Genomic DNA, 14,773 nt, shown 5'->3' on the forward strand with positions numbered 1-14,773 from the left:
TGTGTGTGTGTGTGTGTGTGTGTGTGTGTGTGTGTGTGTGTGTGTAACCTTAAGGCCCTCACTTCATTGCAGTCTATATGATTTAAAAATTCCTGCAAACATGCTGTGGCTCCTTGGCAATGATCTTGGTGTAACTCAAATCATCTTCTAGTATTTTTTTTTTTTGACTATCATCACTTTATAGATTTCTTAGAAATATTTTCTAATTGAGACTTCAGTTTATCAACAAATTAAGCAATGCATTTAATTACTCCATCTTTTGGTAATGTTCTTATTTGTTTAATTTAGCTAAATCACTTAAACGTCTTCCTTTTGACTTGTAACTTTTGACCAAGCCATTTGTTTTATTTGTTTTACTGCCTGCATGCTATCTTGGAAGTTAATAAGTCAGTCATTATACCTTTATAACTATAAGCCTGATAAACAAAATTTTACACTTAAGAGATCTGTGAGATGACTATAGAAGATTAGATGATACTTTATGTTTCTAAAATATAGTTCTTCGAGTTCTTTCAGCATAAACATCTTCTAGTTCTCAAAGAGTATTCATTAAATAAAACTTGAAGAAATCTCTCCATCCTTTTTCTTTAAAAATTTGGATCATACCGTGTCTATGTTAATGCATTTCTTGAAAATCCTCTTTTAAATTAATTCTACAAGCTTGTCAAGGCAAAATAAATAAGAATAAAAATGTAGATAATAACACTTCATATAAAATTCTTACTTGCCCTTTATATAAAATTAGTGTTTATTATAATATAAATGCCAATTTGTTCTTGAGACCAGAAAATGTTTTATTTAATACAATATTGACAAAAGTGGGTTCTTAAAAAGAAACATTACATGAAAAGGACTCTATGAGGAGCGTTTGTCCTATAAACAGAGGACGTGTGTTTTGCTTCTCTCTGAAAATTCTTAGTCCATTTTACTGTCTTAATTCTGCCTTAGCAAAGCCTTTGTCTTAGCTAAACAAATATCTCTTCAACATAAGATTTCACCATAGAAGTCCATATGAAATCTATCTGCATCTGAGAATTATTTAAAAACAGCTACAATAATTATTCTTTATATTTACTTTTATCACAAATTTATTTCATGTTGGTCTAATATGATAGCAAATTTATTTTTCCCCATCTTTTATAAACTCTTATTTTTCTGGTTTATTATCCATGAAAAATTGTGATTTCTTTAATATTCAAAATATTTTCATGCTGTTCTGTGAGGTAACTCTGTGAAGGGAAATAGGAGAAAAGATTTGTTTTAAATATGTAATATCAGTCTTTTTATGGCAGTTATTAGTTGTTGCAATCCTGCATCAATATATACATGTTTCTTTGTGTTAAAACAATTAAGTCGTGACACATAAAATTGGAATAATAATATTAAATATAAATATGTTTCAGAACAGGAAAAGAAAGAAAAACATGTGGAACCAGGTAATGGCTTATAAATTCTTCTATCCATTTGATTCCAAGATATTATTTACTTTGCAAATGAATGTTGAGTTGTGATAAAATGGCATGAAATGTTGATTTTTTTTTCTTTTCTTTTTTGATACAGCAAAGCCACCGAAGAAGGAACATTCAGGTGAGTCAGGGTGATGTTGCTGGGTTCTTTTTTGCCTGATGTCCAATGATTATTAATGCTGTGGCCTCAGATAGGTGATTAGTGCCATGGCAGGAAAGGGGAAGAAATCCTCCTATCTCAGTCTTTTTTCCTAGTTCTTCACATAGAGTAACACCAATGCAGTTTTAGAAAATGAAAGAAATATGTTATACTCTTCCAACTCAATGTGTATTCTGTGAACCAACAGCATTAGAATCATCTGAAAGGTTGTTAGCAATGCAGAGTCTCTGGTCTCACCTCAGACCTACTGAATCAGAATCTGTAACTTCCTGAGATCTTCAGTAGATTTGTCTATGCAGTGTTTGAGAAGGACTGTTTTATAGTTTAATGTAAAGACAAAACAAAACAACAACAAAAAACAAAACAAGACCAAAACACTTTCTGTAAGTGCATCTGATATTGCTTTGCTTTTAAAATATGGAGTATTTAACTCTAGCAAATATTCTCCCATATTCTAAATATTAGTTAATAACATTTCTGAAGTACATAGAGGAGTTGCAATAAGCATAGAGTAGATTTTGACTTCAATATATTTGTAATCTAATGACAGAAACATTGAATTGATAATCAGACAACCAGAAAAAACACAAACGAAAACTAAAAATGTAGTTACTAGAGATACCGAATGGTTTTTCAAAAGGTTTTTAGCATTTAAGCTGCTCTTATTACTTGTTTCAAATGAAAATAAAAGAAGTTACTGAATTTTTTTAAAAATTGACCATCGTATATATGTACCACATCTTCTTTATCCAATCATCTGTCAAAGAACACTTAGGTTGTTGTCATGTCTTGGCTATTGTGAATAATGTTGCAATGAACTTAGGGGTACACATATCTTTACAAATACGTGTTTTCAAAATTTTCAGGTAAATATTCTGAAGAGAGATTTCTGGGTCATAAAGAAATGCTATTCTTAATTTTTTGAGGTACCTCCATACTGTTTTATGTAGAGGCCACACTAATTTACGTTCCCACCAAGAGTGTAGGAGGGTTCTCTTTTCTCCTCATCCTCTCCAACATCTGTTATTTCTTGTCTTATTGATAGTAGCCATTCTAAAAGGTGTGAGGTAGAAGTGAGCATAGCTTTATATTATGTTAATAAGTCATTCCTTCTATTTTATTGTAGTTAAATGGAAATAGCATTTACTCAATATTATGTAACTAACCATTTAAATATAGCTCAACTATACTCTTACCCCTGACCCAGACCATAGTCTACCACAGGTTTTAAACCATATTTGTCATTCTTCTTCCAAATTGTAAAACTTCCACAGACATCTCAAATCCATTTAGGTGTCTCTCTAAATAGTTCTCATAGCATTACTTTTTTTATTTCATAAAAGCACTTAATATAATATTATAATCATATTACTTTTTTTTTTTTTACTTTAAATAGTCAGAGATTAGGAGATAAGAATTGTTTTTGATATCTTTATTCCAAGAGTGCCTATTTTAATGTCAAGGTACATAGTAGATACTTGATAGTGGTTGATTGAATGGAAAGAGAAATACTAAATAGGATATTCACTTTTAAAAAATTAAATCTGAATTACTTTCAAATAATTTATGATTGAAATAATAGCATCTTTCACCACTTCACATTAACATTCATATCACTTACCCTTTGGGAAGGAATGGTTTTATATATCTTACAGAGAATAGACTGTATGCACAAGTGGGCCATAACACATATTCTCGCGTATGCACATATGCAGAAAGCTAAAATAAAGCATTCAACATAGAAACATATAAACTGGAGAGATAATAGAATGATTCTGGCTGTTATCAGTTTTAAGAGTTTTAGTAGCTAAACATTATTTTCTAGTATTGAACCCGACAAACACAATAATTCAAATGACTTTAAGTCATTATCTTCTCATTTCAAGGTGTGATGATACTGTGGCAGCTTAACGATAATCAGCTTTATTTTACAAATTGAAACCATTGGATAATTCATCAGTTCACTTTATTCTTTACATATAATTTTATAGACTTTAAGAAAAATTCATTGGCTTGTATATAAAAAAAAACAATTGGATTCTTAGATAATTTGGAATAGAAAACTGAGTTGTGAAATGAGCATTTTGTGTTGGGATAAAGTATATGAATATTAAAAAAAATCTATTGTTCATGACATATATATAAAGCATATCAAAGAAAATGGCACTGTGTTATATTTTTGCTTCTCCAGACCTACTTTTTTCTTTAGTTTCCAAGGTTATAATACAGTCTTTTTAAAAGTAAAAATAACCTTAAGACTGTTAGAGAGAGATAAGTTGAGTTATAATTAATTCAGACTTTATTTTTTCTTGTCTTTAACAGCACCAAGTGAAAAACAAGTAAAAGCAAGTACGTTGAATAAGACTTAAAAAAAATGAATAAATAACCGAGAAAAGCATATCTCAGTAGCTTACTCATTTAAGTTTTCTGCTATAGACAATGCTAATGCTAATTTTTAAGGCTGGCTTACAAAATGTTTTTTATTATTATTATTTGTTGTGTTGAAATAACATACCTAGTTATTCAACTTTGTATTTTCTGTGAATTCTATCTTATTAAAATATATTTAGAGATTTTTCATTTCTAAATGTTTATTTGTCCAGATCATAACCCCTTTTTGAGTTGTTTCTATTTCTGTTTCCCATTTCACAGAAGGTTAAATGATCTTTTCAGTCTCTTAAGCACATCGGACTTAATTTTCCTAATGATTAGTCTCTTGATCAAACCACTAGGCAACATAATTTGTCTACCAGTGAAAGTCATTGTGTCTTAAATAAATGAAGTCTCCAATAATTTCATTAACTACTACTATTATAATGTCACAATTTCTTTTTAAGTTTTATGTCCTTGGATTATAAATATTGACTGATAATTATATATTCCATGGCATTTATATCAACATTAGTTTTTGATATACTTAGGGAGAAATGCTGATTTTTTTCTGTCAGTATTTCTCAATTCAATAAAGTACCTAACATATTGTGATTAAAAATTATTTTGGCATAGTTACATATATTGCATTTTAGAAAAAATAGACTAAGCTTTGTATATAGGATTTATTGTTAAACCACAGTTATATGCCTGTTGTAATATATTCGTATTTTTCTTTTGGATTAGAACTCCTTAAGTATTAATGATAGTGCTGTTACATAAAACAAATTCATGTTTGATTTAGTGCTAAGTTTTTGAGACAGTGAATGTATCAGAGAAAATTTGGAAATATAATATCGAGTAGCTTCTTCAAAATATCTTTTAAAAAATTACAGATGGAAATGTTCATATAGACATGGTAGGCTTTGAAAGATAGGTTTAACATAATTTTAATTTTAGTTGAATATAAATTTTATTTAAATATAAATCTGATTGGAACTCTATATTATGGAATCTTTAGTATGCTAATACTCTGTAGAAATGTATAATCAAGAAAATATATAAAAATTGATAATTTTGCAACATTAATAAAGAACTTTAGATTGAAAATTACTCTGAAAATGAACATTTTTATCATTAAAAACATAATATATAGATAAAAATGTTTATTTGTGATTTAAAAATTCTTATAAATTCTGTTGTCTATGTAACAAACACACTATTAAACCAAGCTCTGAAAAATCAGCATCTTTTGTAGAAAATTAGTTAATTAGGTTGCCAAGTCATCTTAGACTCAATATAAAAGTTTAAAAAGTTAATATTCAACTAGCTGTGTGGTTGACAGATATGGACTTAGACTGAGAATTATCCCTCAATATAAAAATTAATTAGCGATAATTCATAAAATGTAACCAACGATTTCCCTAACTGAGACCTGTTTTGTTGGCTTTGAAACCATACAGCAGAAATATTTTTACATAGCCACTATATATGGTGGGCTATTTGTAAATTTAATACCTAAGATGAAAATTGCATATCATTACAAAATACTTTTAAAATTTCTTAAATCACCCATCTACTGTGGTGCACAGTTTTGTATATATAACATTAATACTCGGGATATCAATTTACATCATTTTAAACTGTGAAAACAAATGAGAGGTTGAGTTGTATAGTTTAATTAACATTCATTAAGTGTCTATATGATACAATTCCATAGTATTAAATTAAAAAAGATAGGTGAGATTGGGTTAAAGCAAGTCCGTGGACAGTAAAAAGTAACTTGTTATTAGCATGGACTTAAAGGAAATAACTAGAATATAGACTGAGTTTGTAGTGTGAAATTATTTACTCTAGGTCCTGAGGAAACCAAAATCACTACCAAAAAAAAAAAAAATACTGGTGGATGCAGAAAACCTTGGGGACTATTATTAATTCAGGGCGGAGGTTCTCAAGGTACTATAAACTTGAAAATAAACAGGGGGAAACCTTTCAAATTCAATGATTTAACTCTAAGAGAGGGGAAGCCTTAGTGCTTTCACATGTAAAATTATGTGCCAGAGATTATGTGGATGGAGGAAGAGTGGCTTGGACCAAACAGGGATGAAAAACCTCGATTTACAATTTCTTAAAGTCAACACAAATTCTTTTATCATAGTACATACAAAAATACCTCAACACACCTGATTCTCCTCCCTTCAGTCCTCTGCACCCATTTCTGCATGCATAGGATAGCGACATAGCAGTCGAGACTATAATTAGTCATTTCCAAGCAGGAAGAGGACCAAACAAGTAGATTTTTAGACTCCAGGGCATCTCAGATATTTCACATTGTCCTTCGTAAATCTTCCAGAGGGAATGTAGCAGGCAATGCTTAGCTAATATATTTGACAACCTCACCCTCTTTTTCACATAGAAGACTTCAAGGATCAGTGTTCCTTACGACCTTGGGAAGCACTGAGAGGCATCGCTTCATTTTGTATCAAGGACCAGAGGCTCTGATCGTGTATTTCATGTGCACATTCAACCAGCCAGTGGTCAGTTTGAATTTTGAGCAATGAAGGCACCAAGGATGAGATCAGGGCCAAAGTATAGTCATTTTTATTGTGTGCCTAAATTTATATAAAGTGGCTATCGTCAGGCATTTTTCATCTCTGTATTTTAGCACTACAGTAGATTTTGTGGCCTGCTCAGCCACCAAGCCTATGTTCATCAGCTTAACTACATTTCAATATCTAAACGTGTGAATCAAAATCTATGTCTTGATCTACATGTTAGGATCATCTGGGAGAAGTTAGTATGTAGACTTTAAAAATAAAGTCCCTTTGAATTTATCCAGTTATATAACAGTAGAAAAATTTGGGGGAAAATTTATATTTGTTAGAAAAGTAATATGGCTTTTTGGACTCAGTTTAAATACTGTGCCATGAAAATTAGTGGGGGAAAAGATCTATGGGCCCGAATCAGTAGACCTACTATCAAATGGAGTGTGTCGAGACCACAGATGGCATGACAAATATGACCATGTATGTCAGTCCCTTAGGACAGTCTTGGTTTACTCATATTATTCCATAATAATTATTAATAGTATTTCTTTTTACTTGCTCAGTTTGGATAATAAATTATATAATTGCTACCCAAATCACAGATAATAATGATAGCATGAACTCAAAATAGTACAGAAACACTGTCAGGTTGATGATTTGGGAGGTTTCAGTACCAGGAAAAATAGAATGTGAGAGACCTGAGACTGACTTAAGCAGTAGAGCAAGATAGGCTTCTTGTTTAATCCTATGTATAAAGCCAAACTTGGTATCCTGAGCGACAGCCCCAGATTGGAAAATGCCATGGTTCCAAGCTCAAGAATATTCATCAGAGCCATTCGAAAAGATCCAAGTCAGGCATAGGTCAAGAGGAAGGAGGAGGAGAGGATTTCAAATGGGAAATCAGGAGTAAATTTTAGTATTAGGAAAGTATAATAATAAATACAGAAAAATAGCTCTATAAAGTATAACTACTGAGATCAGTATAATGTGTTCCAAGTCTTAGGAATAAAATAATCTCCAGATAATGTGTTTTAAAAGGGTAGAATGGTATTGGTCTAGATCTAAACAAGTTTTCCAATAGAACAGGAAAAAAAATGACCTAAAACAGATCCCTCTTGAGCAAAAATCTCATATAAGAGTGAACAACCATTTCAGACAGCTAGAGAATCAATAGATTATTGTTAGATGTTACTAAAGTAGATGTTATTCATTACCCAAAAAAAATGTATTCCTATTTCATACAATTTCAAAATATCAATTCCATATGGTTCAGGGACTTAATTGGTAAAGACAAAACAATGCATTAAGTTAAAAAAAAGTTTAGGAATATACATTTATATATTTTCTTGAAGCATGAGAGGGTTTAAAAATTATATATACAAATTGAAACCACAAAATAAAGGCTAATATATCTTATTACATTAAAATTAAGAACTTCGATTAATCCATACACACCACAAAGAGAGTTAAAGTTTAAGTTACAAACTTGGAAAAAATATTTGTAGCACATATAAGTAACTAGAGATGAATAGCAAAAAACAAATTACTCAAAAAGTAAGAATACTACAAGATAAAGAACTTGATTGAATAATGGGCAAAAAAAAAAAGTTTAAAAGATATAAGCAAGGATAAAAAAAAAAGCACAAATGGCCTATAAACATTTCAAAAGATGTTCAGTTTTTTAATATTAATGGAATAAGATACTATTTTACACATATTAGATTGACCAAGGATGGGGAAAAATGATTATTCTGATAATAGTGATGATATGAAGCAATAGAAACTTAAATACACTGTTGATATGAAGCTAAAATTTTTAGGAAAAAAATTTTGCTTTTATTTAGAGAAGTAAAACATGAACACATTCTATCACAGCCATTTTACTTATAAGAAAGTCCTTGCACCATTGCAGAAGGAGTCATGTACAGGAATGTTCATAGCAACATTATTTATAACACAAAATTGGACATTACCTAGTGTCTATTGGCAAGAGAATGAATATATAATTTGTAGAATACATAAAGAGTAGAATAGTATACAGCAAATAAATAAATCAACTACAGTTACTCACAGAAATGTGACTTCTGTAAAAAGTTACAGTGTATTTGAGCAAACAGTGATTTGAGCAAACAGGGCAGCAAAAACCTGAATAAATATTTAAGGGCACTCCCCAGGCATGTGCTAGAAAGGCTTTTATAGAGAAGATGAGGAAGCAAAGCAATTATTTGATTGTCGATAACATAAATTGCCTCATTTGGGAAAATTTAGTTATGTAGCTATTGTTGTAGTTCTTGAGATCCATTTTCTCAGATTTGAGAAGTCTAGTTGACTCTGGATTTGGTTTGTTTACACAGGCTACCAAAGGCACTAGAGCGTCTCCCGTCTAACGGCCTCCTTGTGTAACAATTTTACCACTGAATCGCAACATTTTTTGTAACCCCCCAAAATAAAACAACATACTTCATATATAAAGTTCCTACTAAACAGTATAATTGTATCTATATAAAATGGTCTTACCTTTGTTTAGAGATAAATACATGTCATAAAAACTTTATAGAAAAACAAAATAATTAATAGTAAATTTAAGACAATGGAAATTCTGAGATAGAGAGGCATGCAGTGATGATAGGATAAATAAAAGTTTTCAAGGACCTTGACAATATTGTATTTCTTAAGCCAAAAAGGGGTTTCAAAGATGGACATTTTTTTATTGCCACTCATTAAAATGTTCACATATGCTTATGCCTTTATGTCTTTTATTTACATATTTTTCACAATTAACCAAGTTTTAAAAAGTAGAGAATGAGAAGATGGAAGTGGTGATATTGAGTGTAGCAGCTCCTTGGAGGCTGTGGTGGACCACAGAGAGATAAGCGAGTTGACCTGGGGAGACAGGACACACAGAGGTGAAGGATGTGGTTGTCTGAGGTTATAAAGCATGACATATTATGTTTCTGAGCTGATGTGAGAGCATCCGTGAAGTGGGAAACTGATGAAGTAACAGATAGAATCAATACTTGGAAGAACACTGACTAGGCGAAAGGAGAAGAAAATCAGGGAGAAAATGGAAGAATCAGTATTAGATAGGAACTGATACCTTTGGAACTGGAAAGAAGACAGATAGTTCTGGAATGTGCTAGTGAAGTGGTGATAGGGTGAGGTAGTCTAGCCTGCTTCTGTTATCTCTATGAATTTCCCAACAGCAGCTTGCCTCTGTGTTGCAGGATGTTGGAAGTTTGAGGAAGAAAGGAAATGCTAGTAAAAATTCACCAACTCATTCTTATTTTTCTATGGATGAGCAAAAACTTTAACATTAATTAGCCCTGATTTGAGGTCCAACATTTTGTACTAGGACCAGCATTTCAAATTATGTCTTAAAGGCAGCTCTCTTATTTTCCTTTTTAATTCTCCCATCTCTCTGTCTCTGTCTCTCTGTCTCTGTCTGTCTCTCTGTCTCTGTTTCTCTGTTTCTCTCTCTCTCCTCTCCCTCCTCTCTCTCACTTCCTCTCCTCTTCCTCCTCCTCCCCTTTATTCTTCTCTGTCTCTGTCTCTCTGTCTGTCTCTCTCTTTTTCTCTCTCGGCAATATTCAAATGGAATTTTTCTGTTATTCTATGGCTAATCTTTTATAGTATAAAGCTAATTGATTGAGATCAAATACTGCTTGCTATTCCCATAATTAAAGGCTAAACAAACAATGACCTTTAGAGTCCTCGTCTCCATAACTCATATATTGTTTGGGATTTGAATATAAACTAATACATTGATATTCCAGAGTATTTTGGGGAATAAGCTACCGTCATTTGTGATCACTACTTATATGAGCATAAAATTTTAATACTGCATAGTTATATCTTGGAAGAGAGTTTCTGCATTACCATTTAAGGAAGTTCATTAGTTATAAATAAAATACAAGCACATTATATTTTGGTTTTCTTGGCTGCTTGCTTTGCTCTCAGGTGGCACATGGTTTATCTTTTGGACAGTTTAAGTCTTGTCTAACTTACGATACTATATTGACCTGGCATCTCTGATATTCATTTTTCATTTTTTAATATCTGAATTTGTAGAAACCGATCGAGCCAAAGAAGAGATTGGTGCTGCCTCAACTAAAAAAGGTAAAGGCAGCTTAAAGAAAAAGATGTCATGACTAAAACTTATTTCTGCAAAGGTTTCTAATGTAATGTATTGCTTAGTGCTTATAGAAGAGCTCTATTTATTGATTTTACTGTGTCATTGATATGAAAACAACCTACTTTTCACAAGATTTATAGTATCTAAATTAACAAGGTTTTGTCTTCAGTGTTCTAATGCCAATGGTTTTATTCCTTTAGGGTCATAAACTAAAACTAGTCATTGCAGTTCAATTGCAAGTTCGTTTTTGAAAAACTGAAGAAATATAGCTGCTCAAGCTCAGTGGAATCCCGATCATTTGGCGAGCATTCAACTTCAATATATACTGCCTTAGGTAGTTAGGGCTCGAACAAGTAAAATTATATGAACAGTGTTCATTTTGTGCAAGAATAATATCAAATTAGAAAATGTATTCCTTGGAATGCTCACCTAGGAAAAATTTCAGTTTAAGAAACATATTGTAATGTTTGAAAATTAAGTTTTTAGTTATTTTTCTTGTCATGTCTAGTCAGAAACAACTACTTATGTGAATATTAGAGACTTTTAAAGAATATATTTTTTACCTTTATTTTTTCAATTACAATTGACATTTAATATTACTTTATATTGGTTTCAGATGTACAGCATAGTGGTTAAACATTTGTATCATTTACGAAGTGATCCCCCCTGATTAGTCTAGTACCTACCTGGCACGATACTATTCATTATAAATTATTGACTATATTTCCTATGCTATACATAACAATCCCGTGACTGTTTTGTAACTACCAATATGCACTTCTTAATCCATTCACCTTTTTCATCCAGCCTCTAAAAACCCCCCTCCCATCTGGCAATCATCAGTTTATTCTCTGTGTCTATGATTTTGTTTTCATTTTTTTGTTCCTTAGATTCCATGTATATGTAGAATCATATGGTATTTGTCTTTCTCTATCTGATTTATTTCACTTAGCATAATACCCTCAAGGTCCAACCTCGTGGCAAATGGTAGGATTTCATTTTTTATGGCTGAGTAGTTTTCCATTGTATATATCTACCACAATTTCTTTATCCCATTGTCAATTGATGAGCACTTAGCTTTCTTCCATATCTTGGCTATTGTAAATGGTGCTGCATTGAACGTAGGAGTGCATATATCTTTTTGAGTTAGTGCTTTGGGTTTTTTTTTTTTTTGGATAAATATCCAGAAGTGGAATTGTTGGATCATAAGGTAGTTTTATTTTTAATTTTTTGAGGGAACTCCATACTGTTTTCCATAGTGGCTGTACCAATTTGCAATCCCACCTACAGTGAACAAAGTTTTCCTTTTCTCCACAACCTTGTCAACACTTGTTGTTTGTCGATTTATTGATGAGAGCCCTTCTGTCAGGTGTGAGGCATAGCTCATTGTGGTTTTAATTTGCATTTTCCTGCTAATTAGTGACCCTGAGCATCTTTTCATATGCTTATTAGTCCTCTTTGGAGAGATGCCTATTCAGGTCCTCTGCCCATTTTTAAATTGAATTGTTTGTTTTTGTGGTATTGAGTTGTATGAGTTCTTTATAAATTTTAGATATTAACCCCTTATCAAATGTGTCATTGGCAATATCTTCTCCCATTCAGTAAGTTGTCTTTTTCTTTTATTGATGGTTTCCTTTACTATGTAAAACCTTTTTGGTTTTACGTAGTCCTATTTGTTTATTTTTTCTTTTGTTTCCCATGCCCAAAGTAAATTGATTAAGGTCTTCTTTTGATTCCAAGCAGTTAGAAAAGCCACTTACTTAGTTGAGCTGTTTAATTTCTAAAGTTTACTCTCCATAGAATTAGGCTTGGTGAATTTTACATCAGAACCATAAATGAAAGGATCATCATTTTATGCAAAATGTCTCCTTTTCTGTATATATAATTGGCATTTTCAGCAGCCTTTTTTTGAGTAACAGAAAACAGTGCTTTAGGGAACTAACCTCCTCTACTTAATATGAATGTAAGGAATTTTGATATCATCATTGAAAAGAAAAACCTTAGTGTTTATGTGTAAGTCACATTTAAATTATTTTCTAAAAGACATTTACTCTTCAGAGGATTAAAATTGAAAAATTGAAAAATATGTATTTCCTATATGATATTTATAATGAGTTTTCTAAATAAAAGAATTATGAATAAGACTATATACATAGGACTCTATTATAATTACAATATTCAGTGTTTTATTGCACATTGATTTGAGAAAGAGCATTCATGGAGGAAACTAATATACTATGCATCTTACTAGCTCCCTAAAACATACATAATAAAGTCTAACTCCTTAGCTTTAAATTCAAGATCCTCTGTAATTGGCCCCATTTTCTATTTTTAGATTATTCTGTATCTCTTCTGTAGGAACCCTCTGCTCTAGCTAACCCTGTTTACTTTCCTCTAGGTGCAGTTAAGGGTTTTTCACTCTTTTGCCTTTCTTCACATCTTATTGGCTACACATAAATCTTTCAGGAAAACTACTAACACCAAAACTGAGCTCTTTTCTCTCTTAACTCGAAATATTTATTATCAAAACATCTCATTTGTCAATTAATACATTTAATCATTAAGCAAATATATATTGATAATTTGCTATGTCAGAAACAATATTAGGTGCTGTGAGAAATGTAAGCAATACATTTCTAAATATACCATAGGTCAGATAAAAAGTGACAGTTGAATTTTGTAAATATGTTGAGCTAATATATGATGAAGATACTACATTGAAATTTGGGATGCAACTAAACAATGTTTAGAGTAAAATTTATGCTCTTTTAAAATATTCATTAAAAAAAGGCTGAAAGTCTAGGAAGCCAATATATATATGTTTTAAATACAGAATGTTATACCCAAAGAAAGTAGAAGGGAGAGAAATTAAAACTGTAAGAGCAGAAGCAAATACAATAGAAATTAAATAGTACAATAGGGAAAGAAACAAAATTAAAATTAGATTCTTTATAAAAACTGATAAAATTGATAGAGTCTTTTGAAAACAAGAAAAAAGAGAGAAGAAACGAACATCAATATCAGAAAATAAAAAATGAGCATAAAGATATTATAAATAATAAAAGTAGAAATATTTTTTAATGAATTTGAAAATATTAATTAAATTGATATTCTAAATCCACAATTATAATTCTTCACCAAAGAAAATTCTAGCCAGATAGCTTCATCAGTGAATTCTTTCAAACATTTAAGGAAACTTAACACAAATTTTGCACAAAATCTTTCAGACATAGAAAAAGAGAAAACATTCACTTATTTTATAGAACTAGAATAACCTTGATACCAAACCTAACAGGAACTGAAAAAGAAACACACAGCCTAACTTCTCTTGTGAACACAGAGGCATAGACATGAGCAGATCAAATCTGATAATATATGTGAAAGATAAAATGCAATCAAGTTCGTTTATTTCAGGAATGCAATTTCAAAAAAAAAAAATCAATGTAATTAACCTGAATAATAGAATAAAGTAAATAGAAAAAACGTGAAAAGATTTCCTTCTGAGAATTAGAACAAGCCAATGATGTCTGCTATCACAACTTCTGTTACACATTATATTCGATATTGTAGCCAGTGGAATAAGGTAAGAAGAAATAATAAGTATAAGAATAGAAAAGTAAGAAATAAAACTTATTACTCAGTGATGAAATTAACTACTTGAAGAATTCAAAAAAATCCATGGATAAACTATTATGAGTGAATTTTAAAAGTTTTCTGTAAAAAAGCATTCTCTCTCTCTCTCTCTCTCTCTCTCTCTATCTATCTATCTATCTCTATCTCTCTCCCTTCCCCCTCTCGCCTCTCTCATTTATGACATTAACTTTTTAAAAGAATCATGGCCACTTACACTGCTGATATTTTTTATTTCTCTGATTGTTTCTTCAGAATACTATTTAATACGTTCTCTATATCCTTTATTTGATAAAACTAAGTGAATTCTTAGGCTTAACTAGATTCCAGTTATATGTTTTTAATGTTTTAGCAAGAATAATTCAGAAGTGATACTATATACATCGTATAGTACATATCATGAGGAAGCACAGAATGTCTGGATGTCCTATCATGTAAGAATGTTTCTAAGTTTCATCAATGAGTTAGG

At 31.1% G+C, this 14,773-nt stretch overlaps 1 protein-coding gene across 3 annotated transcripts in view; it reads left to right on the forward strand.

Moving 5' to 3' along the window:
• Positions 1-14,773, forward strand: part of TRDN (triadin) — a 241,034-nt gene that overhangs the window by 224,661 nt on the left and 1,600 nt on the right. For all 3 annotated transcript variants that reach the window (XM_011358757.1, XM_011358759.1, XM_011358760.1), the window contains 4 exons: positions 1,404-1,436; positions 1,561-1,587; positions 3,949-3,975; positions 10,611-10,658. In XM_011358757.1, the coding sequence (XP_011357059.1) occupies positions 1,404-1,436; positions 1,561-1,587; positions 3,949-3,975; positions 10,611-10,658 (135 nt within the window). The remainder of the gene's footprint in view (positions 1-1,403; positions 1,437-1,560; positions 1,588-3,948; positions 3,976-10,610; positions 10,659-14,773) is intronic.

This window comes from Pteropus vampyrus, unplaced genomic scaffold (genome assembly GCF_000151845.1).
Source record: "Pteropus vampyrus isolate Shadow unplaced genomic scaffold, Pvam_2.0 Scaffold43, whole genome shotgun sequence".
NCBI lineage: Eukaryota > Metazoa > Chordata > Mammalia > Chiroptera > Pteropodidae > Pteropus > Pteropus vampyrus.